This window comes from Mustela nivalis, assembly GCF_964662115.1.
Source record: "Mustela nivalis genome assembly, chromosome: 3".
Classification (NCBI taxonomy): Eukaryota; Metazoa; Chordata; class Mammalia; order Carnivora; family Mustelidae; genus Mustela; species Mustela nivalis.
The window spans coordinates 76,892,621-76,913,712 of NC_139022.1; the positions used below are offsets into that span (position 1 = coordinate 76,892,621).

The 21,092-nt window shown below is 41.2% G+C and overlaps 2 protein-coding genes across 4 annotated transcripts in view; one reads left to right on the forward strand and one right to left on the reverse strand.

The window, feature by feature from the left end:
• Positions 1–1,136, reverse strand: part of LOC309861694 (uncharacterized protein) — a gene marked incomplete at both ends in the record, with an annotated part of 44,708 nt that extends 43,572 nt beyond the window's left edge. For all 3 annotated transcript variants that reach the window (XM_082724824.1, XM_082724825.1, XM_082724826.1), the window contains one exon: positions 918–1,136. In XM_082724824.1, the coding sequence (XP_082580950.1) occupies positions 918–1,136 (219 nt within the window). The remainder of the gene's footprint in view (positions 1–917) is intronic.
• The window catches only part of DMGDH (dimethylglycine dehydrogenase), a 65,892-nt gene continuing 45,902 nt past the window's right edge, over positions 1,103–21,092 (forward strand). Inside the window, exons 1-5 of the mRNA XM_082724782.1 lie at positions 1,103–1,235; positions 2,142–2,316; positions 10,179–10,277; positions 12,476–12,640; positions 15,946–16,150. Coding sequence (XP_082580908.1) covers positions 1,135–1,235; positions 2,142–2,316; positions 10,179–10,277; positions 12,476–12,640; positions 15,946–16,150 — 745 coding nt within the window. The 5' untranslated portion in view covers positions 1,103–1,134. The remainder of the gene's footprint in view (positions 1,236–2,141; positions 2,317–10,178; positions 10,278–12,475; positions 12,641–15,945; positions 16,151–21,092) is intronic.

The window sequence follows — 21,092 nt, forward strand, 5'->3', positions numbered from 1 at the left end:
TTTCCACGCCTATATAGCTGCTCCCTTCCCCACCCTCACTGAATTTTGGGGCACAGGTGGGTTGCTTTGAGGGATCCTGGAGATGTCCTGTGTCCAAGTTCATGCCTTTCTTAATTTTGTTTTGTCATCCCTTCTCCTCCTTGTCATCCACAAGCACACACCCAGCAGAGAAGCAGGGCGGGGTGGGGCGGGGTGGGGTGGGAATGAGGCTCACAGTTGGTGAGCAGATGGGGAATGAAGCCTGGAGAAGGGGCCAGGAAGACCCATGTGACTCATCAGAGGAGTCAGAGGAGGCCGAGCCCCTCCAAACCACCTTACTTGCACCCCCCTACCTGCGCCCCCCCCCCCACATCCTCTCTCTGCCTCGGGTATGGGGGGGTCTGCACCCGGGACTGGTTTCAGGCCAGCCCCTCGCTTGCAGGGCCAGGCCGCCACCCTTCCCAAAACGTGAGGGAACTGAGCTCTGGGGCCAGTTGACCCGAAGAAGACCTGACGGTGTTGGTGAGCTGAGGATAGAAAATGTAAGCATGGCCCCTGAATCTGAAACTGGTCTTCACCTCCCCCTGCACCCCCCCCCCCACTTCACCCTAGAGTAGAATGGGGTGACCTTGAGCTAGTTGCCTGACTCTCTGGGCCTCAGTTTCCTCATCTGAAAAATGGGAATAATCGTGAAAACGAGATAATTTGCGTAAAGCAGCATGGGGCACCGGGTTAGGGCTCCATAAATGCTCCCTGAAATTGTTATCTAATCCTGTCGCCAAGGTGGTATTGTCACCCCCGGCAACTGGCGATCGCGGAAACCCAGGCGCGGAGCCGTCTAAGTTCCCAGCCAAGAGCTGAGGTGGGGTTTGAACTTCAGGCACCGGGAGCCCTGTGGTCCGCGGGGCTGAATACCTCGCCGACGCCCGGAAACTCACCTTTTTGGCCCCGGGGACTCCGGCCGGTGCCATCGCGCCGCGACTGTGAGGGCGCCGAGTCCGGGAGAGCGCGCCAGCCCTCGAGCCCGCCCCTCGCCCCGGGGGAGGGTTCCCCCTCTCAGCGGAGCGGCGGGCCCCGCCGCCCCAGGGTTTCGGCTGGCCGGCTGGCCTCGGAGCTGGTGCCCGCGCCCTCGGCCTCGGCCTCCCTGGCCTCGCCATGCTCCGCTCGGGCGCACAGCGGCTGCGGGGCCTCCGGCTGCAGAGCCTCCCGCTGCGGAGCTCCCCCGGCCGCCCGCGCTTAGCCTGCGGCCGCCAAGGGTGAGTGGAGGCCCGGCCAGTGCCGAGGCCCGAGGCTGGGTGGCTGCGGGGTGGGAGCGAGGGCCTGAGGCAGTGTGCAGGGTCAGGGGCGCTTTGGCGTCCAAGAAGTGGGTGTTTGGATTTCTTCTAGATTTCTCTGTTTTCTTTTACATGCACCCACATACAAAGAAATAGTATTCAAGGGTTCCCAGTGCGAAGCCACTCCTACCCCCATCTTTTCCCCTAGTCAGCTGTTAACAGTGTCCTCTGAATCCCCCCCCCCCCAATCCTCTGTGTATAAGCAAACAGGAGTGTATATATATATTCCCCTTCTCCTTAATTACACCTTGCTTTTCACAGTGTGTCTTGGAGAAGTTCACGATCCAGCTAGGAAGAAAGTCATGCAAATACATATATTGAACCACTGACCAATAATTATAAAATGAGAGAAGAACGTGAGCAGTGAGGAAATTAAGTGAGAAAGTAACATTTTACTTCACTTGTCTCTTCAGCCTGGAACACAGTGGGTGGAGGAAGAGATCCAAGGTTTAATAGAAGCTAATCATCACGTTGATTAGGGGTTTTCATGGAATAAAATGATTATAAGTGTGTTCTTTAAGTAGATTGAGAAAAATTATTCTCTAGATCCTTTGGAAATTAAAAAAAAAAAAAAGTCACGTTCAATTCTTTAGTTCTGTTAGTTTCAATGGACCAGAATTATACGGAATGGGGCTCACATGCCTCCTCTTCCTTCCCGGAACCAGGTTGCATCAGTCAGGATTTAGATGTCCCAAATGATTAAAGCAGCACTATGCCAACCTCCTAGGCACTGTTAAGATATTAGAGAAACCAGGAGGAACACATGAGTCAGTAAACTATAGCTACGACTGCCTGGGAAAACTACCATTTAAAAAAATTGTCTTCCAGAGAGGAGAACCCACCCTTATCTGCAGAAACAAGATGGAAAGACAGAGCAGAAACTGTGATCATTGGAGGCGGCTGCGTTGGTGTGAGTCTGGCTTATCATCTCGCCAAAGCGGGGATGAAAGATGTGGTCCTCCTGGAAAAATCTGAGCTCACAGCTGGATCTACCTGGCACGCAGTAAGAAAAGCACCTCGAAACCATCCCAGGCACTGAACCGTGTACCAGGGCAATCACTCTTCTTCCCTCTTAGAACTCCCCACTTCGACTCTGTAGAGCACGTTTCCTTTCAGTCGTGTTGGAAGGTGCAATTACAATTTAGTTGGTATACTTCCAGGGCATGATCAATATTTTTAATGTCTTTTTCTTGGACATGTGGTTTCCGGATTCAACCCTGGCTTCACCATTTTCTACCCAGCTGACTTGGGACCTGTTACTTAAGCTTCCATTCCTGCCGGGCAGAAAGGGGCCATCAACAGCACCTACCCAAAAGGGTTGTGACGAAGGTTGAGTTAATATGTGTAAAGTTATTAAACACATGGTAAATGTTTAGCAAGTGTTAGCTTTTGTGTGGAAAGATCCTGGCTGCCTGATCTCAAACATAGCAGGAGACCTTTCCCTAAACTCCCCTCACCTGGGTTTCGTGGTCCTTTTGCTTTTATGTATGATTTTAATTCCACACTGCGAGTCGCAGCTTGGCTTCATGAAGTTGAGAACTATGAGGGCTGGGAACATACGACATTGTTTTCAAAAGTGTTGTCTAAATAGACACATAGCCCAGGCAATCCGAAGTATTTAATGATATACATAATTGTTCCTGTGCTACACAGTAATTGGGCTGAAATGGAAAGTTGCTCAGGTAAAGGAAGTGATTGACACTTCTCTCATACCAGTATGTCATCCCAATGATTTCCGAAGTCAGCTAAGGATGGGAGAGGAAGTTTTGGTGACTGTCAGTACAAATCTCTTTTGGAGAAAGGGTTGAGCAGTGTTAGCTATGGCTCGTCATCCCTTTGTGTCTCTAGTTTTCCTCTGCTGAGACAAGAGGGAACCCTGCTTTTTGGGGACTCTTGAATCTCGGACCCGCTCTAGGTTTGGGGGTTGTCAGGTACTGAAAGGGCTGCCTGTCTCGTGCTGAGATTAGGGGAGAGCGCAGCTCGGATTTAGGCCCAGTTGGGTCCAGCATCCCAGTGATCGCATAGTGGATGGAGACTCATGGATGGAGACTTCTGGAAAAGTCGTGCCAAGCCCAGCTCCTCTCCCCCTGTCTCCTTTCCCTCCAATCCCCTCATCCTTCAGTCTGAGCAGGAGGTGCAGGCACCTGGTTCTCCCTCAGTGCCCTTTCAGAGCCTTTGCAGGCACACTGGCTCTTGTCCCTCCGCTCACTTCCTCCTACCTGGAGAGAAGGGTCTCTCCAACACTCCTGGCTCTACCCCCCTCCCTGAACTAGACTTTTCGAGGTGACTTCATATTGTCATACCGGAGGAAGCCTGCATGTCTCCTGTGGCTCTCCTGTAACTTCTCCTTAGTGGCCATTTGCTCATTCTTTCAACATTAGTCGCTGAGAGCCTGTATTGGGTTCAGGCCAGTCCTATTCTAGGAGATGAGGACCCAACAGGGAAAAATGAATGCCTGCACCCGCAGAGCCACATTCTGTGTGGCAGACAGAGAACACACAAGCAATGCTTGAGAGTAATCAGTGCCATGAAGAAGAGGAAGGTGGGGTAAGGGGATGAAGGACAATGGGATGGAGGAGTCAGGATGCTACTTCGAGGAGGTGATGCCTCAGCACAGACCGGGAAGAAGTGAGCAAGGGTGTGGTGAGGCTGTCCAGGTAAGGGCATGTAGGCAGGGGGAAATTGAGGCAAATGGAGATATTCTGAGAGAGAGGCTTACACCCTTTTAAGACTTCTGGATGGTTAAGGAGGGCATGTATTTCAGTATTTTAATTACAGATTTATCATTTATATTTGTTTGATTTGATGTGGCCCATGTTTTACAATAGATTATTGGACTCCCTGCATTATTACTTCTTAGACAGCCGGTAAACGAACACTCAAAAAAGCAACATACTCCTAACCTGAGTTTTTTCAGGAGACGTGGGCAAAGTTCTTAAGATGATAGCTTCTTGTTAAATGTTAACTGTGCAGAATAATTTCTCCTTAACCAGAGAGATACCAGAGTGAGTGGGAAAGGCATGCTCCTACTTTATGCTCTACAGTTTACAAAAAAAAGACCCAGGCAGTGTGAGCTCAACATGGACTCAGGCATCAGGAGCCAGATTATTTGACCCCCTGGGGATAAAGGAAAAAGCAACACGAAGAAGTTCCACATATTCGGAATTTTTAACGCAGAGAAGTATTTGGAGCAGATTTGGGAATGTGGAAGGCTGCGGAGCCAGCTAAAGGGGCAGATTACAAAAATCCAGGCAGCATCACTGAAACATGACACATGCTCAAGGTTAAACGTATCTGTAAAGTGCAGGAATCAAATACTTATGGAGGAAGGCACAGCTTGCAAAATGAATATTAAAAATGGAGTCACAAATCCCCAAATCCTGAGGCTTTGCTGTATTTTAACAAGAATGCTTTGTCAGCAGGTGCCACGACTACCAATTTAGAACATTTCGTGTAGGATGGAGGGAAAAGGGGAGAGGATGGAGGGAGAAGCAGCTCTGGAGCATGGGGCGCCCAGGAGAGAAAGTCCCTGGGGATGGTGACGAAGTGAATATTCTGGAGAACTGAGGACTGAAGATCTAAAGATGCACAGTGATCCATTCGGGGTGGAGGGAGACAGTACTAGAACTTTCTATTCATTTTCATCTAAAAATGTAACAAAGAAATTAAGCTTTACTGGTCTTTACAAATAGCCTTCACTTGTGATGCGGGTGACATACTGGGTATGATTCCAAGGTCGGCACCATAAAGGAGGCACCCCTATACTTTGTTTTTCTTTAGTCTACATGACATAATGTGGATCAGGTGCTATAGAGAATCACTGTTGTGATGAATTGAATGGAAACAGGGCTTTAACTAATACAATTTGTGATGAAAGGGAGAGGGAATGAACTTGAAAGTGTTGTACCACATCTCATACAATAATTTAAAGGGTTGTGAAACAAAATTTTTCTTTCTTTTCTTTTTAAAGTTTTTATTTATTTATTTGACAGAGAGTAGAGAGATTACAAGTAGGCAGAGAGGCGGGCAGAGAGAGGAGGTGGGGGGTTGGGGGGAGAAGCAGGCTCCCTGCTGAGCAGAGATCCCCATGTGGGGCTCCATCCCAGGACCTTGGGATCATGACCTGAGCTGAAGGCAGAGGCTTTAACCCACGGAGCCACTCAGGTGCCCCCCAAATTTTTCTTTTACAAAAAGACAAGTGTCCTAAATCTAGTGACCTTTGTAGTGATGAAAATGGCTGCCAGTCATTTCCATGTAGCAGATACACATTAAAAAAAAAAAAAAAAGAATGCAAGCTGTCCTTTCAAAGTAAAGATGATATTTTAAGTGAGAAATAACTGTTTTCTGCAAAATAGTCCTTTTGGGAAGAGAGCATTTTGAAAAGAGATGTTTTGAAATGTTGGCATTATTATTTGATTTTTCTGGCCAAAATGATATGTATCTAGAAAAACTCTCATATATATATATACAAGAGATAAATTTTTCAACACATCTAAGATTTTTCCAAATGATGAGTTTCAGTGGGACTTTACCCATATATTTAAAATATAAAAATGCGGTGACTTCCAATTAGCTCATAAAACAACTGCTGGACAAGAGTACATGAAAGGTGACTAGTCAGTCAAGTTTCAACAGAAACGTTTGTGTAGGTGATGATGGGGTGGAGGAGGTGGGGTCAGGATGCACAGAGTACAGCCAAGAAAGTGCCCTTTTATTGCTCAGACCTTTGTATCATTCATAGCTAGCTTACCCAGCTAGCATAGCCATTCAGTTTCAAAATAAAAGAAACCTGGGATTAAGCCTTCAAGTTGCTGCTTTACCAAGGCTAACCCTATATATATTTCAGTAATAAAGCACATTATTCACATAGCTTTGGTAAAAGTTTAATAAATCAGTTGACTATTCAAGCTATTCTATATAATAAACTTTACATAGTTCTATATAATATATATAATATAGAATTATATATCTATATTATATATTTAATTTCATTTATATGTAATTATATATTATAATAATTTAAGTTGTTTTATAATTCTATATAATAAACTTCAAAAGCACGAAAGCTTATTTACATAACTAAATTTTAAAAACTCATAAGCTTTTCTACACAATAAACAAAATAAAATTATTTAAAATATTTAACTCATTTCATGTTGTTTTTGTATGTTTTATGATTTCTGTTACAAATAGTAATACGGGGTGCCTGGGTGGCTCAGTCATTAAGCATCTGTCTTCGGCTCAGGTCATGATCTCAGGGTCTGAGGATTGAGCCTGGCATCAGGCTCCCTGCTCAATGGGGAGCCTGCTTCTCCTGCTCCCCCTGCTTGTATGTTCTTTCTCTCTGTCAAAATCAAAAACAAAACTTAAAAAAAAAACAAATAATAATACTATTCATATGTCATGTGAGAACAAGGAAATCCACATATTTTAGTGGGTGTTGTGTTTAAATTTTTTTATCCATGTGTGTGTCTGGACCGCCTGGCTTATGTAATGGCTTGAGGTCAGTCACTGGGCTTTTTTGAGGTTGTAGAGGCTCGTGAAAGAGAGGGCAGGCTTATTAGAGAAAGATCATCACTAGCTTGAGAGATAATTGATGATTTCTCAAATGCCATCATTCCTTTCCTACTCATTCATTGTTAGCCTACTGTAAGGAAGAACTTTTTCTTCTCCCTGTCAGAGTATTTATTTATTTGTTTAATCAATAAGAACTCATAATTCTAATTTCATTCAAAGAGTTATAGTTCTTAATGATTTTTAATAATTTTGTTTCCTCAAATCAAAGGTAGGCCCTTTCCTGTTCTCCCTATAGACTTGTGACCATTCTAGTATCTTCTCTCTCTCTCTCTTTTTTTTTTTTTTTAAGATTTATTTAATTATTTTAGAGGTTGGAGAGGGTCAGAGTGAGTGAGAGAGAGAGAGAGCAAGAGAAAGAAGATACCACACTGAGTGTGGAGCCTGACTTGATCCTGAGATCCTGACCTGAGCGGAAATCAAGAGTTGGAGGCTTAACAAGAGTCTGAGGCTTTTCTCTTGGTTCTTATGTCTTTCTTGAAATGCTTTGGCATTTAATCCTATGCTCTTGATTTCATTGTTTCATATATGAAAGTTTCACGACTTCAGTCAAGCTATAAAATCTTGAAGGATAAGAACAGTGTGTTCAGGGAACCTGGGTGGCACAGTCAGTTAAGCGTCTGATTTCAGCTCAGGTCATGATCTCAGGGTCCTGGGATCCACTCCTGCATGGCTCCTGGCTCAGCAGGGAGCGGCTTCTCCCCCTCCCTCAGCCCCTCCCCAATTTGTGCTTTCTTTCTCTCAAATAAATGAATCTTAAAAAAACACAATGTTTTCCCCTTCAAAATTTCTATTTACTATATTCTTTCTGAAGCCCAGAATAGAAACACAGTGTTCCCTAAACAGAGTTCATTGGGCTAAATGTCTTAAATAACAATTTTACAAAAACAAACCCATGTGACTTTTTCAGATAAAAGATTATTAATTCATAAATGAAACAAGATGGGATCGGGAGGGAGACAAACCATAAGAGACTCTTAATCTCACAAAACAAACTGAGGGTTGCTGGGGGGAAGGGGGTCGGGAGAGGGTGGTGGGGTTATGGACATTGGGGAGGGTATGTGCTTTGGTGAGTGCTGTGAAGTGTGTAAACCTGGTGATTCACAGACCTGTACCCCGGGGATAAAAATACATTATATGTTTATAAAAAAATTTAAAAACTTAATTAAAAAGATGATTAATTCATAATTCTATTAAAATAGCTTTCTGGGGAAGGGAAGAGGATTGATATAGTGTAGATAGACAATTTTCTGGTGGTCTGATTTATTTTAAGTTAAGCTCAGAGGATCTTGAGTAAATGGTGAATGGAACCCTACACCAGGGCTTGTGAATATCATTTTTTTTCCTAACTGACGAGAGATATATGGAAGACATGCCTAGCAGACACCTGAAGGCTAGGGATTCTCCATTATTGATCTAGAAAAGCTCATATGCACACTGATACTAAGGAGAGTGGGATATTTTAAAGTGAAAGAGCCTAACCCGCACTTCCCTCTAAGCCCTGTCAGGGTTTTTCTTTTAAAAAAAAAAAAAAAAAAAATGCTGTGCATGTGTCCAAATGCTTAAACAAGTACCTGACAGAAGCCCCAGGGTTCTGATCCGTAAAGGATGACACTGAGGAACTTCAAATGGAATGCTTTTGAGTTTGGGAGAACTAAATATTTACCACTATCATAGAAGAACCTTATAAATCCTCCCAAACAGATTTTATTTGGAACAGATTGTGTTCTGATGAGCTTTCCAGGATAAATTAGCTACAAAATGGGGTTCCATGTTCCAAGATTCATTGTTTATGTACCACAAAAAGGAAAAAAAAAAAAAAGCAAAAAACAAAACGGGGCCCCAGATACTTAATTTAGAGAAGCTGCTTCATAGAATTGCTTAGAATTCTTTTTTTGGATACTACATTGCATCTGCCAGAGTTAATAAAAGGGGTTTTTGGCATGCTACTATTTAGATATTTTTTTTGTGAGAGTAATTCATAAGTGTTTATTCAGCAAATATTTGTGGGGTACAATCTATGTGTTCATCAGACAGGTTAAGCTTCAACAAAAGTCTCTTCACCAACTACCCAGGCTCTCATTCTCAGGAATTTTCCAATTCTTGAATTTTGGAAATTTCAGGAAAGAGAACAGGAGGGCTATTCCATTTAAGAGATTGGTGGGGATTGGGTCAAGGAAAATTTTGCTGGTCCATGCTCCTCCTCCTTATGGGAACACAGGATTTGTGGTTTGGGTCCATACTGTATGCCACCCCTCCCTGCATATTCTTCCTAACAGCATACATCCCTAAACTTCTCATCTAAATCATCCCCTTTATGAACCTATGAACATTCTTTCCATAGTAACTTTTAGGGACTTGCCATTTATGTTCATTGCCTGACTTCCCATTACCTACATAGTTCAAATTGCCCATGAGTCTTATGCCCAGCTCTGCTTAAGCTGGAACTGATGTGTTCTGATCCCAAAAGAATGGCTGGCGCCTCCTGGTTTCTTGCCAGTAATAAAGTCCTGCTTAACAGATAAACTACTTAAACGTAGAAAATGTTGTTGGCAAGGATGTTGATGAAAAAGAACCCTTGTGCACTGTTGGAGGGAGTGTAAATTGGTGCAGCCACAATAGAAAACAGCATTATTTGCAATATCCCAGTTATGGAAGCAACCCAGATAAAAGGATAAAGATCTTTTACACAGCATAAATCTTTTATAAAATCTTTTTATCTTTTTAAAATCTTTTAAAAAAATCTTTTATACAGCGGAATATTAAGCAGCCATAAAAAGGGATGAAATCTTCATTTCTGTCAATGTGAATGGACCTGGAGGGTATTATACTAAGTGAAGTAAGTCAGATGGAGAAAGACAGATAGCATATGGTTTCACTTAATGTAGAATCTAGAAAAAAAATGAATAAACAAACAAAAAGAAGAAACAGATTCATAAATACACAAAACAAACTGTTGGTTTCCAGAAAGGAGTGGAGTGGAGGGCGAGGGGGATAGGCAAAAGGGATTAAAGAAAGTGAGAGATAGAAGCTTCCAGATTATGGAATAAGAGGTGGGGTAAAAGGTACTGCATAGGGAATATAGTCAGTGGTATTGTAATCGTGGTATATGGTGACAGATGGGAGCTACACTTGTGATGAACATAGCATAGTATCGAGTTGTTGAATCCCTATGTTACACATGAAACTGGTGTAACACTGTATGTCAGTCTACTCAAATAAGAAAACATTTTAGAGAATGTTATTATTTTTTTTTTTTATTTAGTATTTTCTTTCCTTTCCTCTTTCAAGGCAGGTCTAACAACTTACTTTCATCCTGGAATAAACTTGAAGAAGATACATTATGATAGCATCAAACTTTATGAGAAATTGGAAGAAGAAACTGGACAGGTAAATGCATGTAACTTGAAATTGTCTTTTAGGTCGATTTCTCAGAAATACATAGGATTTCTGAAGAAGTTGGACATACCGTCATTAAAGCTCTGTGTAGTGACATTAATAGCATGTGAAATGTTTCACATGGTAGAGAAATCTGATGGGTGTTTCAGATAAGAATCCCAAGTGTGCTTTACTATCCATTTAATTTTCTGAAGTACATTTCCCATGTAGTTAACCACTCTTCTTGATTTTTTTTTTAAATGAGGAAATCATACAAAGAAGCTTTCAAAAATATCTTTAGTCAGTTACTATATCTAGAAACTAAGAAATCGGAGCGTTTCAGCAACTGGATTACAAAGGAGCCGAAGGCAATGCCTGCCAGATTGTCACACAGTTTTGAAAAGTACTCTACCCTTCCCTTTTATTTTTATCTCTTCTCATACTTATTAGAGCTCTTAAAATAAAGTGGCCGGCAAAAACTATCTGTAGGCTAAGATAGGAACTTACTTAAATTTTTCATGTTATTTTCCTTGCCTGAAACTATCAAATGGCTCCCCACAGCTTGTAGGCCAAAGGCCAAAGGAGGAGAATCTTTATCAGCTGAGCCCTGCCTGCTTTCCGGCATTTTCTTTTGCCACTCTTTGCTATGTTCATATGCTTCAGCTATTCTTAATTACATATATTTTTGAAATGTGCTGGGCTCTCAGCCTGAAACAACATCTTCTCAGATCCCATCTCAGTATTCACTCTCCACCCTTCCCCAAGGTCATCCCCCTCGAGAAGCTGTCCTTGACTTTCCACATCCACCAGTCAGGCCTGCTGAGGCAACATCTTTTGGTTCTAACAATATATAACATTCTTTTATTTTTTTTAAAGATTTTATTTATTTATTTGACAGAAAGAGAGTGAGCTCACAAGCAGGGGAGCAGCAGGTAGAAGGAGAGGGAGAAGGAGCCTCTCAGCTGAGCAAAGAGACAGCAGAGAGACTCTATCCCAGGACCCTGGGATCATGACCTGAGCCAAAGGCAGATGCTGAACTGACTGAGGCTTCCAGGCACCCTAACATGTAGCATTCTTATAACACAAATCACAAATCAATCTCTCTCTCTCTTTCTCTGTTGTGGTAGTTGCTTTACTGTTTGGTCTTCCTAGGGACTATGAGAAACTTGAGGGCAAGGAATCCATCTTTGATCTCTGTAACCCAACGCCCAGCTGAGTGCTTGGCCAACTGAAGGACTTCAGCGAATGTCAAATAAATGTGTGTTTCCATTCATGCTTAGCTCAACACTGCAACATTCTGATTCTTTATATTCCTTTTGTTTTAAATTTAATTTTATTTCTTTTCAGTGTTCCAAAATTCATTGTTTATGGACCACACCTAGTGCTCAGTGCAATACGTGCCCTTCAAAATACCCACCACCAGCTCACCTAACCCCCCACCCCAGACCCCTCCAAAACCCTCAGTTTGTTTCTCGGAGTCCACAGTCTCTCGTGGTTCGTCTCCCCCTCCGATTTCCACCATCTCACTTCTCCTCTCCATCTCCCAATGTTTTCCATGTTATCCCTTATGTTCCACAAGTAAGTGAAGCCATATGATACTTGACTCTCTCTGCTTGTCTTATTTCACTCAGCATAATCTTTCCTTAGATCCTTTGTCTTTCTCGTTTTCACAGGGTTTTCTTTTCCTCTTCCATGAACACTATCCCATGTTATTGTAATTATGCTTTCAGCTGTCTGCCTTTCACCCGCAGACTGTAAGCGCCTTGCCTGCAGGCTCTTTGCCTCCTGTTCACAGCAGCATCTCTGGGGCTTACCATAGGGTCGGACACAGAGGAGCCAGTGAGTAAGTAGTTGCTGCGTGAATGTCTTCTTGTAAGACACAAAGATTTTACATAGTTATCTCTTGCACCATAGGGTAAATCTCTTTTTTGTATGCTCGCATTTTTTTTTTAAAGATTTTATTTATTTATTTGACAGAGAGAGATCACAAGTAGGCAGAGAAAGAAAGAGGAGGAAGCAGGCTCCCTGTTGAGCAGAGAGCCCGATGCGGGACTTGATCCCAGGACCCTGAGATCGTGACCTGAGCCGAAGGCAGCGGCTTAACCCAGGCGCCCAATGTATGCTCGCATTTTTATTGTGCTGCAGAGGAACCATGTTTGAATGCCAAATAACGATTTACTTATGTGTTTCTATTGCCATGTTTGTCACAGGTGGTGGGATTCCATCAGCCAGGTAGTATCAGAATTGCCACAACTCCCGTAAGGGTCGATGAATTTAAATATCAGATGACTCGGACTGGCTGGCATGCAACAGAACAGTATATTATTGGGCCTGAAAAAATTCAAGAGATGTTCCCTTTACTCAACATGAATAAGGTATTTATTTTCACCATTTGTTGACTTGAATTAGGATTATAAAAATTTACTTTGAGAAGTTTATTAAAGGTAGAAAAGCTTTGCGCACACATTTGGAATGGCAAAATCAGATGATAAACACTGGAATCTGGGTACGTAATAGGTGAGCTATTATGTATGCTAAATGAAATATAAAAGCATAATGAAAAAATGTATTAGTTTTCCACCTGTGACAACCGAGGAGGCATTTTTATTACCTTTCTATTACTGTGTTCCCCAGATCTCAGGGTTTCCATACATAAACTTCTGTTTGAGAACCGCAGAGAGAATAATTATCTGGTATGATAAATATGCATTTGACAGGCTGTCTTATTAAAACTTTTTACAAAATCAAACTTAGAAGTGCCATTCTATGTTGCTTCACAAATATTACCAAGGTCTTAACTGTACTCCCAACAAGTTCTATGTCAGGTATTGATCTGGTTTTAACCAAACTTGGCTGAGAAAATCCACTTGGGAATTTAGTGGCTTTTTTTTTTTTTTTTTTTGGCTAAGCAATAATCCCATTTGGATAACAAGCATGACTAACACTATACAATACTGCAGCATAGATTTACATACCAGCTACTATGCTAGGCCCTTTATATGCATAATTTTACTTAATTTTCACAATAATGTTATACAATATATATTATTACTGCATAGGAAATTGCAGTTAAGATCATTTACCTAAGGGGCGCCTGGGTGGCTCAGTGGGTTGAGCCACTGCCTTCGGCTCAGGTCATGATCTCAGGGTCCTGGGATCGAGTCCCACGTCCGGCTTTCTGCTCAGCAGGGGGCCTGCTTCCCTTCTTCTCTCTCTGCCTCCCTCTCTGGCTACTTGTGATCTCTGTCTGTCAAATAAATAAATAAAATCTTAAAAAAAAAAAAAAAAAGATCATTTACCTAATGGACTCAGGCTCATCCGGCTAGAAAGAGCAGAGACCTGAAGCCAGGTTCTGTCTCCATTGTGCACGCTATTCAAGTTTACCACCAGGTGGGGCTGGTGAGAGAAGGAGGAGCGTATGGTCCTCCTTAGAGACTACAGCAGGACCTGAACTGAACTGGGGTGGCACTTTGTATCATTGATCTGGGTGAGGGGCTGTTTGCCCTCGGGAGCCTATAGACGTTTAGATGTATAGGCATTCTCTTGTCTGTAGTTTTGTGTGATGACAGTGTGGTGACAGACTGAGTTGCACTGTCTGCATGGAAATTGCATCACTGTAAGGTTATGCATATTATCTGTTTATATGTTACTGTTGGAATGCTTTACTGGAAGTCCCCACCCTCACAGAGTTTTCTCAAAGGTATTAGGCAATGGAAACATGTGGGAAGAGTATTCTCTGCATCTGGGGGCAGGGTGCCAAATCAAATAGATAATGGGATTATTGCAGTGAGACATATCCATTATAAAACACCAACGTGACATTTGGAAGTCTACAGTGATATGAATTCCATTAAAATCAAAATAAGTCTCTTGGACTAAAACTGTAAAAAGAGATTGGATTAGTAATCAAAAGCTGCCTACAAAGAAAAGACTGGGCCCAGACGGCTTCACTGGTAAATTCTACCAGACATTTAAAGAAGAATTAATACTAATCCTTCATAAACTTTTCCAAAAATAGAAGAGAACACTTCCCCAACTGATTCTAAGAGGCCAGTATTGCCATGATACCAAAACCAGACAAAGACATCACAAGAAAAGAAAGGCAGGTGAATTATGTGAATATTGGTGCAAAAATCCTTAACTAGCAAACCGAATTTAGCAATATATAAAAAGAATAATGCAGTATGACCAGGTGGAATTTGTGCCAGGGATTCAGGGTTGATTTAACTTCTGAAAATCTGGGACACCTGGGTGACTCAGTGGGTGAAGCATCTGGCTTCCACTCAGGTCATGATCCCAGGGTCCTGGGATCGAGTCCTACATCGGCTCCCTGCTCAGCATAGAGTCTGCTTCTCTCTCTGCCTGCCCCTCCCCCAGCTTGTGCTCTCTCTGTCTCTCTGTCTCTGATAAATAAATAAAATCTTTAAAAAGTAACACTTGAAAATCAATCAGTGTAATGTGTCACATTAATAGAATAAAGTACAAAAACACATGATCATTTCAATAGATGCAGAAGACAGTTGACAAAAGCTCTTTGATCGTATTGGGTACTTAGTAGATTTCTACTGAATGAATGAGACCTAAATATAATACTGCACAGTGTTCCTCTATCAACTTGGTTCATCAGACTGTCATTCTTCTTTGTTTCCCCATGGTACCTAGCCTGATGGCCTACCGCAACATAGATATTCAAGCATTAGTTGTTGAATGACTAAGTCAAGTATACATTTTCCTGACACCTATATGCATTTAACATGTGAAGTTGTTAATAGTATTGAACAATGAAATATAAATAATTGACCAATTAGTATCAGATTGATTGCAAATGTCAGAAACTAAAATGGTAATGCTTAAACACGACAGAAGTTTCTCTTTCATTTAGGCAGTCCAGGATTTGAACGGTGACTATTTTCCATGAAGATTTCAGGAGCCCAGTTGTCTTCTAGATCATTGCTCTGTCATTCCTAGGGTGTGTCTCTTCTGTTTTTAGTCCAAGATGGCAGCAGCTAGAGCTTTAGCCATCATGTTCTGCATTCCAGACAATAGGAAGGAGGAAGGACAAAGAAGGGACAAAGGGTAAATGGTAGTGGTTTTGGTTTTTGTTTGTTTGTTTGTTTGTTTGTTTAAGTAGACTTCATGCCCATTGTGGAGTCCAACTCGTGGCTTGAACTCAAGACCCTGACTGAGATCAACACCTCAGTTGAGATCAAGAGTCAGACAATTAACTGACTGAGCCACCTAGGTGCCCCATGCCAGTGTTTTCTAAAAAAATGATTCATGAAAGCTGCCACATGACACTTGCATTTGTATTTCACTGACCAAAACTTAGTAATCCTTCTAGCTACCAGCTGGAACTAGTAACTGCCAACTATTGGAAATTGTTCTCGGTGGCTGTGTTTCTAAATAAACATTCAATTTCCATTACTGTGGGGGGCAGGGGAGAGAATGGATGTTGGAGACAGTTGCAAGCCTCTTTCAAAGAGCGTGTCTACTTAACACTCAGTGTGAGTCCTGCCCCTGCCTGAGCTTTGATAAAGGAAAAGGAAGGACAGACTGATCAATCTGATGCCATGATGCCCTTTTAAAGTCCAGTTTTACTAAACATTTCCTGGCAGGATACAGTTACACTGAATAATGGGTAAGTTTTTGTTTAGTATTGACTCTTTTATGATTAATTTAGGTTTTAGCTGGACTGTATAATCCTGGAGATGGTCACATTGATCCTTACTCTCTAACTATGGCCCTAGCTGCTGGGGCTAGGAAATATGGTGCCCTTCTAAAATATCCCGCCCCGGTGACTTCTCTGAAACCCAGGTCTGATGGAACGTGGGATGTTGAAACACCACAGGGATCTATGAGAGCGAATAGAGTTGTGAATGCTGCAGGTAAGCGTTATATATAATATATATATTTTTTAAATTAATGGGTTCTTTCAGGTGGCCAGACATGTGACCATAGAGTAAAGTTTTACACTATGCACATTGTTGGGCGATACTGTAATGTTCCCGAGATGGACATTTTGTCTGTTTCTAAGCTACAAAGCCCTGCCTCCATCACTTTGCTTTTGGCATGTGATACCACTCTGCCCTTGGTGACGCATGGAAAGTTGGTGTTCTCGTCACCCTGTTTTCTTCTATTGCAGATCATGTTTTGTTAATTATACTGCTTTTTCTCTTCTGTGTTCGCTCTTTATTTACACTAATAATCAAAGTCTAGTGTGGAAATTTGTGAACATCCTTTTTGTTCTCAGTTTGCTTTTGGGGGCAGAGTTAATCATTTGTGTTCTCTCTCACCCATTTCTGATTAGGTTGACTCCAACCTAATCAGAAATGCTAATCAGGGTGCCTGGGTGGCTCAGTTGGTTAAGCAGCTGCCTCTGGTTCGGGTCATGATCTCAGGGTCCTGGGATCAAGCCCTGCATCAGGCTCCCTGCTTAGTAGGGAGTCTGCTTCTCCCTCTGCCCCTCACACTACTCATGCTCTCTCTCGTGCATGTGTGCTCTCTCTCTCTCTCAAATAAATAAATAAATAAATAAGTCTTTAAAAAATATTTAACCTTTTTCCTTTCAGAACATTATTAAATATATTTCTCATATATATACACACACATGTATATATATATGTATATATGAGTGTGTGTATATATATACACATATGTATGTGTGTGTGTGTATATATATATATATTTTTTTTTTTTCTTTGTTACAACTTAGGCTCAGAGTAGTGCAGTCAAAAGGGATATTTGAGATAACAAGTCACTCATTTTCCACTGTGGAGACCAAGGTCCAGAAAGGTCATGTTACTTGGCAAAGCGACATAGTTAATGTTGGAGCCAGGACTTGGACCTGGGTTTTTGACTCCTGAGTTAATACACTTTCTAACAGGTCATTTACCTGTGATGTCATTTCCAACTGTCACACATATAAAAGTGAGTTCTTGTGCAAATGAAAATGCTTATGCAGTCTAAACTGGACTAATAATTTGTATTTACCTGTAGTTCAGAGTGGTTAATTTAAAACCCAAAGTAAGCAGGAGGCAATAACTGATTTTCTTGTGGTCTGCTCTTTGAGTCATTGTTTAAATTATAAAATGAAAACAATCATTATTTATCAAGTGAAATGATATGTCCATGAAGACAGGTCAGAAACATGGACCCTTAAGTTCTTTCCTCTAAATTAGTGATTTTTGATTGATGTAATTTTTTTTTAACAAAACATTTAGTGGTTCCAGAAAAGTCATGTCTTTAATATTTAAGAGTTTAAAATAGTATTTCTGAATTATCCTAATCCATGCCCCCCATTTGAAAAGCATAAAAATCTCAGGCTTTTTTTCAATATCATTTGAAATTCAAAATAATGTTAAAGGACTTGACTAAAAAATAACAGCAAAGGCATAAAACATTGCTTTGTTTTTGAGCCTCACCCCTCACCCCCAATCCCTGAGACTCCCCCCCACTACCTTCTTTAGGGACCATTGATCTAAATTCTGTTAGAAGATCTAAGATAATGATATAATTCATCTTTTTTTCCCCCATTTAGTAAGGACTCTTTCTAATTTTGCAACTTTATGGTCTCACAGATTTAGTCCCTAAAAACACTGGACCATTTCTAGAGTGACAGCAAACTAAGCAAACCAAACAAACACACTCTGACCTCCATACCCACACCAGGGCAGACATCACAAATTGATCACTGCACTCATTTGAGATGCACTTGGGCATGTGCCCCCGTTTCTGTCGCCATAGTGCGTCAGGCAACCACTCCCAACTGATACTTTGAAAAATCACATAGAAGAAGTTATTTAACTCATTTATTTATCATTTTCTGAAAATAGTAAGCTTAGGTTTACGTAATTCATTACTGCTGTAATAAATTTTTTCTTTACTGTGAGGAATAAGGAATCACTGAAGGTAAAGACAGAATAATTCTCAAGGAGATCTCACCTAAACAGTGAGTGTCCAGATGAAGTTTTCCATGCAGCTGTGAAATCTGGTGGTGTGATTGGGGGAGGGGAGGCAATGGCAGGAGGAAAACAAACCTTGGAGATTAGGTTGACAGCATAGCCCTGTGTTTACCACTACAGGAACCGAATTCCTGGGATTGTTCTTCCGGATGTCCTTCTTTGTCTTTTGCTCCTGAAACTTTTTATCCAGCCACATCTGTGTCCTTTCCCATCCTCTGTTCTTGGTAATCCAGGCAGCTCCTTCTTAAAAAAAAAAAAAAAAAAAAAGGATTTTATTTATTTGAGAGACAGAAACTGAGTGACAGAGTACAAGCTGGAGGAGGTGCATAGGGAGAGGGGGAAGCAGGCTCCCCACTGAGCAGAGAGTCTGACATGGGACTCAATCCCAGGACCCTGGGACCATGAACTGAGCCAAAGGTAGAAGCTTAACCCATTGAGCCACCCAGTCATCCTATAGGCAGCTCCTTCTTGAAAACTGTGAAGAACCATGCTGTCTCCATTTTCAATTCTTTATTTCATGCAGATCATATCTCTGGCCCATAATCTTGTTTTTTCGTTTCTTCTTCCATCTCTTCTCTTCCATTGGGTAGAAGTTACTGGAGGAAATCTAACTGATTGCATATTTGTCATCCATAGAAGGTATAGAAAGGTGTGTATTTAATTATTTGTAGGTCTGTTCTCAAAAAAAAAAAGTTTATTTAAAGTATAAAAGCTCCCCAAAAGGTAAGTCTCAGTAACTGAGGGCAGAAGTTTGGGCATGCCTGCTTCTACAATTGAAGCTAAAGGAGATTCAATTTTATGAATAAAACAACCATCCACGGAAGGCATTGTGCTAACATGATTTGAGAATGCATGGCTAATGAAATGTATCCCAGAGTTATTCAGTGAGACCAGGATGTTTCACAAATTCAAGCAAGGCCTTCAGGCCAGCTCTGAAATCTAATTAGAGTAACCAGGATATAGACTTGGAAATGTGACCCCAATGAAAAGATATAAATACCACTATTATTACTCAATTGAACCATAATCTGCTAGGAGTTTCTTTATATGAAGTCATAACAGAAGGCAGCTGAATCTTCAGGATATTCATGAAAAGGGAAGTCTAAAAGTCAAAAATAGGTCTGTTTGCTGATGTGTCTCCACGACAGTCTAGGGCAGTGGGATTCTCTGGCCCAGAAACACATGTATTCCCAACCCTGTGACTGAGCAGATTACTCCTTTATAAAATGGAGATAATAGTGCCCATCTCAAAAAGTTGTTATGATCAGTAAATGAACTAATAACGTAGAGCACACAGAACAGAATCAATACCACATAGTAAGCAATAAAAAAAATTAAGTGTAATAATTATGATTCTAGGTATTTCTTTGAAAGCCTTATCCGTGCCACCTCCCTCCCAACCCGCCCCCCATTCTGGGGAGACTAGCATCAGTTACTATGACCTCTAGGTACAGGCTTTAAGATTACCCACCTCCTTTCACTTGCTGTGTGGTCATACAGCACCCATTATGCCGGTACATTTGGTTCTCAAGATAACAGGTGTGAGAATCACCAGAGGCCATTTCCCAGACTTGAGAAGAAATCGAACTGAAGTGGTCTGAGTGGGGATTCAGAGCTGTATTTTAAATAAATGCTCCAGGTGCTGTGGGTTCTGCATCAGATGGTCTAAAAAACAAACAAACAAATAAACAAACAACAACAACAACAACAACAAAACTTTAGAGAAACACTACTACGTAGATGTTCCTACAGGAAAGAGAATGTAGTAACATTATTCTTGAGCAAGCAGAGCTGAAAAACAGTTTCACACATTCCTAGCATCTCAGGATGAAGTCGACTATCCTGTCTTTGTTACCTGAAGCTTTTAAAATTTGCTTCATTCTACCTACCTAATGTGTAGCTCAGGGGCATGAACAGAAACAATTTGTTATGATGTAAGCCTTTCCTCTGTGTGGTGAAGAATGTTTCTCTTTACTTCATTTCTAATTGACTCATTAAGCCTGAGATAACTTGTAAGCTTTACCTAAGAATTTTCCTAACATGGTAAATCAGAAATATGATTGGATCATGCCAACATGAAGCCCAGGGTTCAGCCAAAAAAGAATTGCTTAATTTTGCCTGACACTCTGCATCAAAGAATGTCACTGTATAAACCATTATCATCACTGCATAAACGATCTTACACAAGTAAACTTGTCTGTGAAACTTCGCTCTTTGTTTGAAGTCCATTTCTATTAATCATTGCATTTTTTTTAAAAAATGGAAGAGATTTCCAATAACATTGTTATTGACCCTTCAATTGCTTCTCAGGTTGAAATTGTCGATTTTAGTGATTCTTCCTTATTTGTCTCTCTTACCTCTGAACTTGGTGGGTGGATGATGTAGCAAGAGTTGAAGTGTAATCCTGCCAGATTTAGGTTAATTTTCATGACAAACAGAGGAAGAAAATACCAACAAACAGCACCACTATAGGGTAAAACAGCGTAGAGTTTGTGATGGAGTTCAAAATCATAGAGCTCTAGAATACCTATATGTTTGCTTCACTGTATTTTAATGATCAAGTGCATTAATAAGCAAGCAATTAGACTCAGAAGTTCAGAAATATGTTTGACTAGGACAGAATTTATTTTCTTCAATTTATGTTTTTAATTGAAACAAGTGTATTGAGGATACTGTAGTAGTTTGAATTGCCAGGCTAAATATTTGGGGTTTTTTTTTTTCATATTTTAAATCTGCTAGAGTTGCATATAACTAGGATATATGGCTTTCCTGTATTTTCCTGCAAAGTCCTGACATTGGAAATTCACATCTTCCCTCTGATAAAAATAAATTAAATCTGTAAATTATTCAAAGACCAATAAGAGAC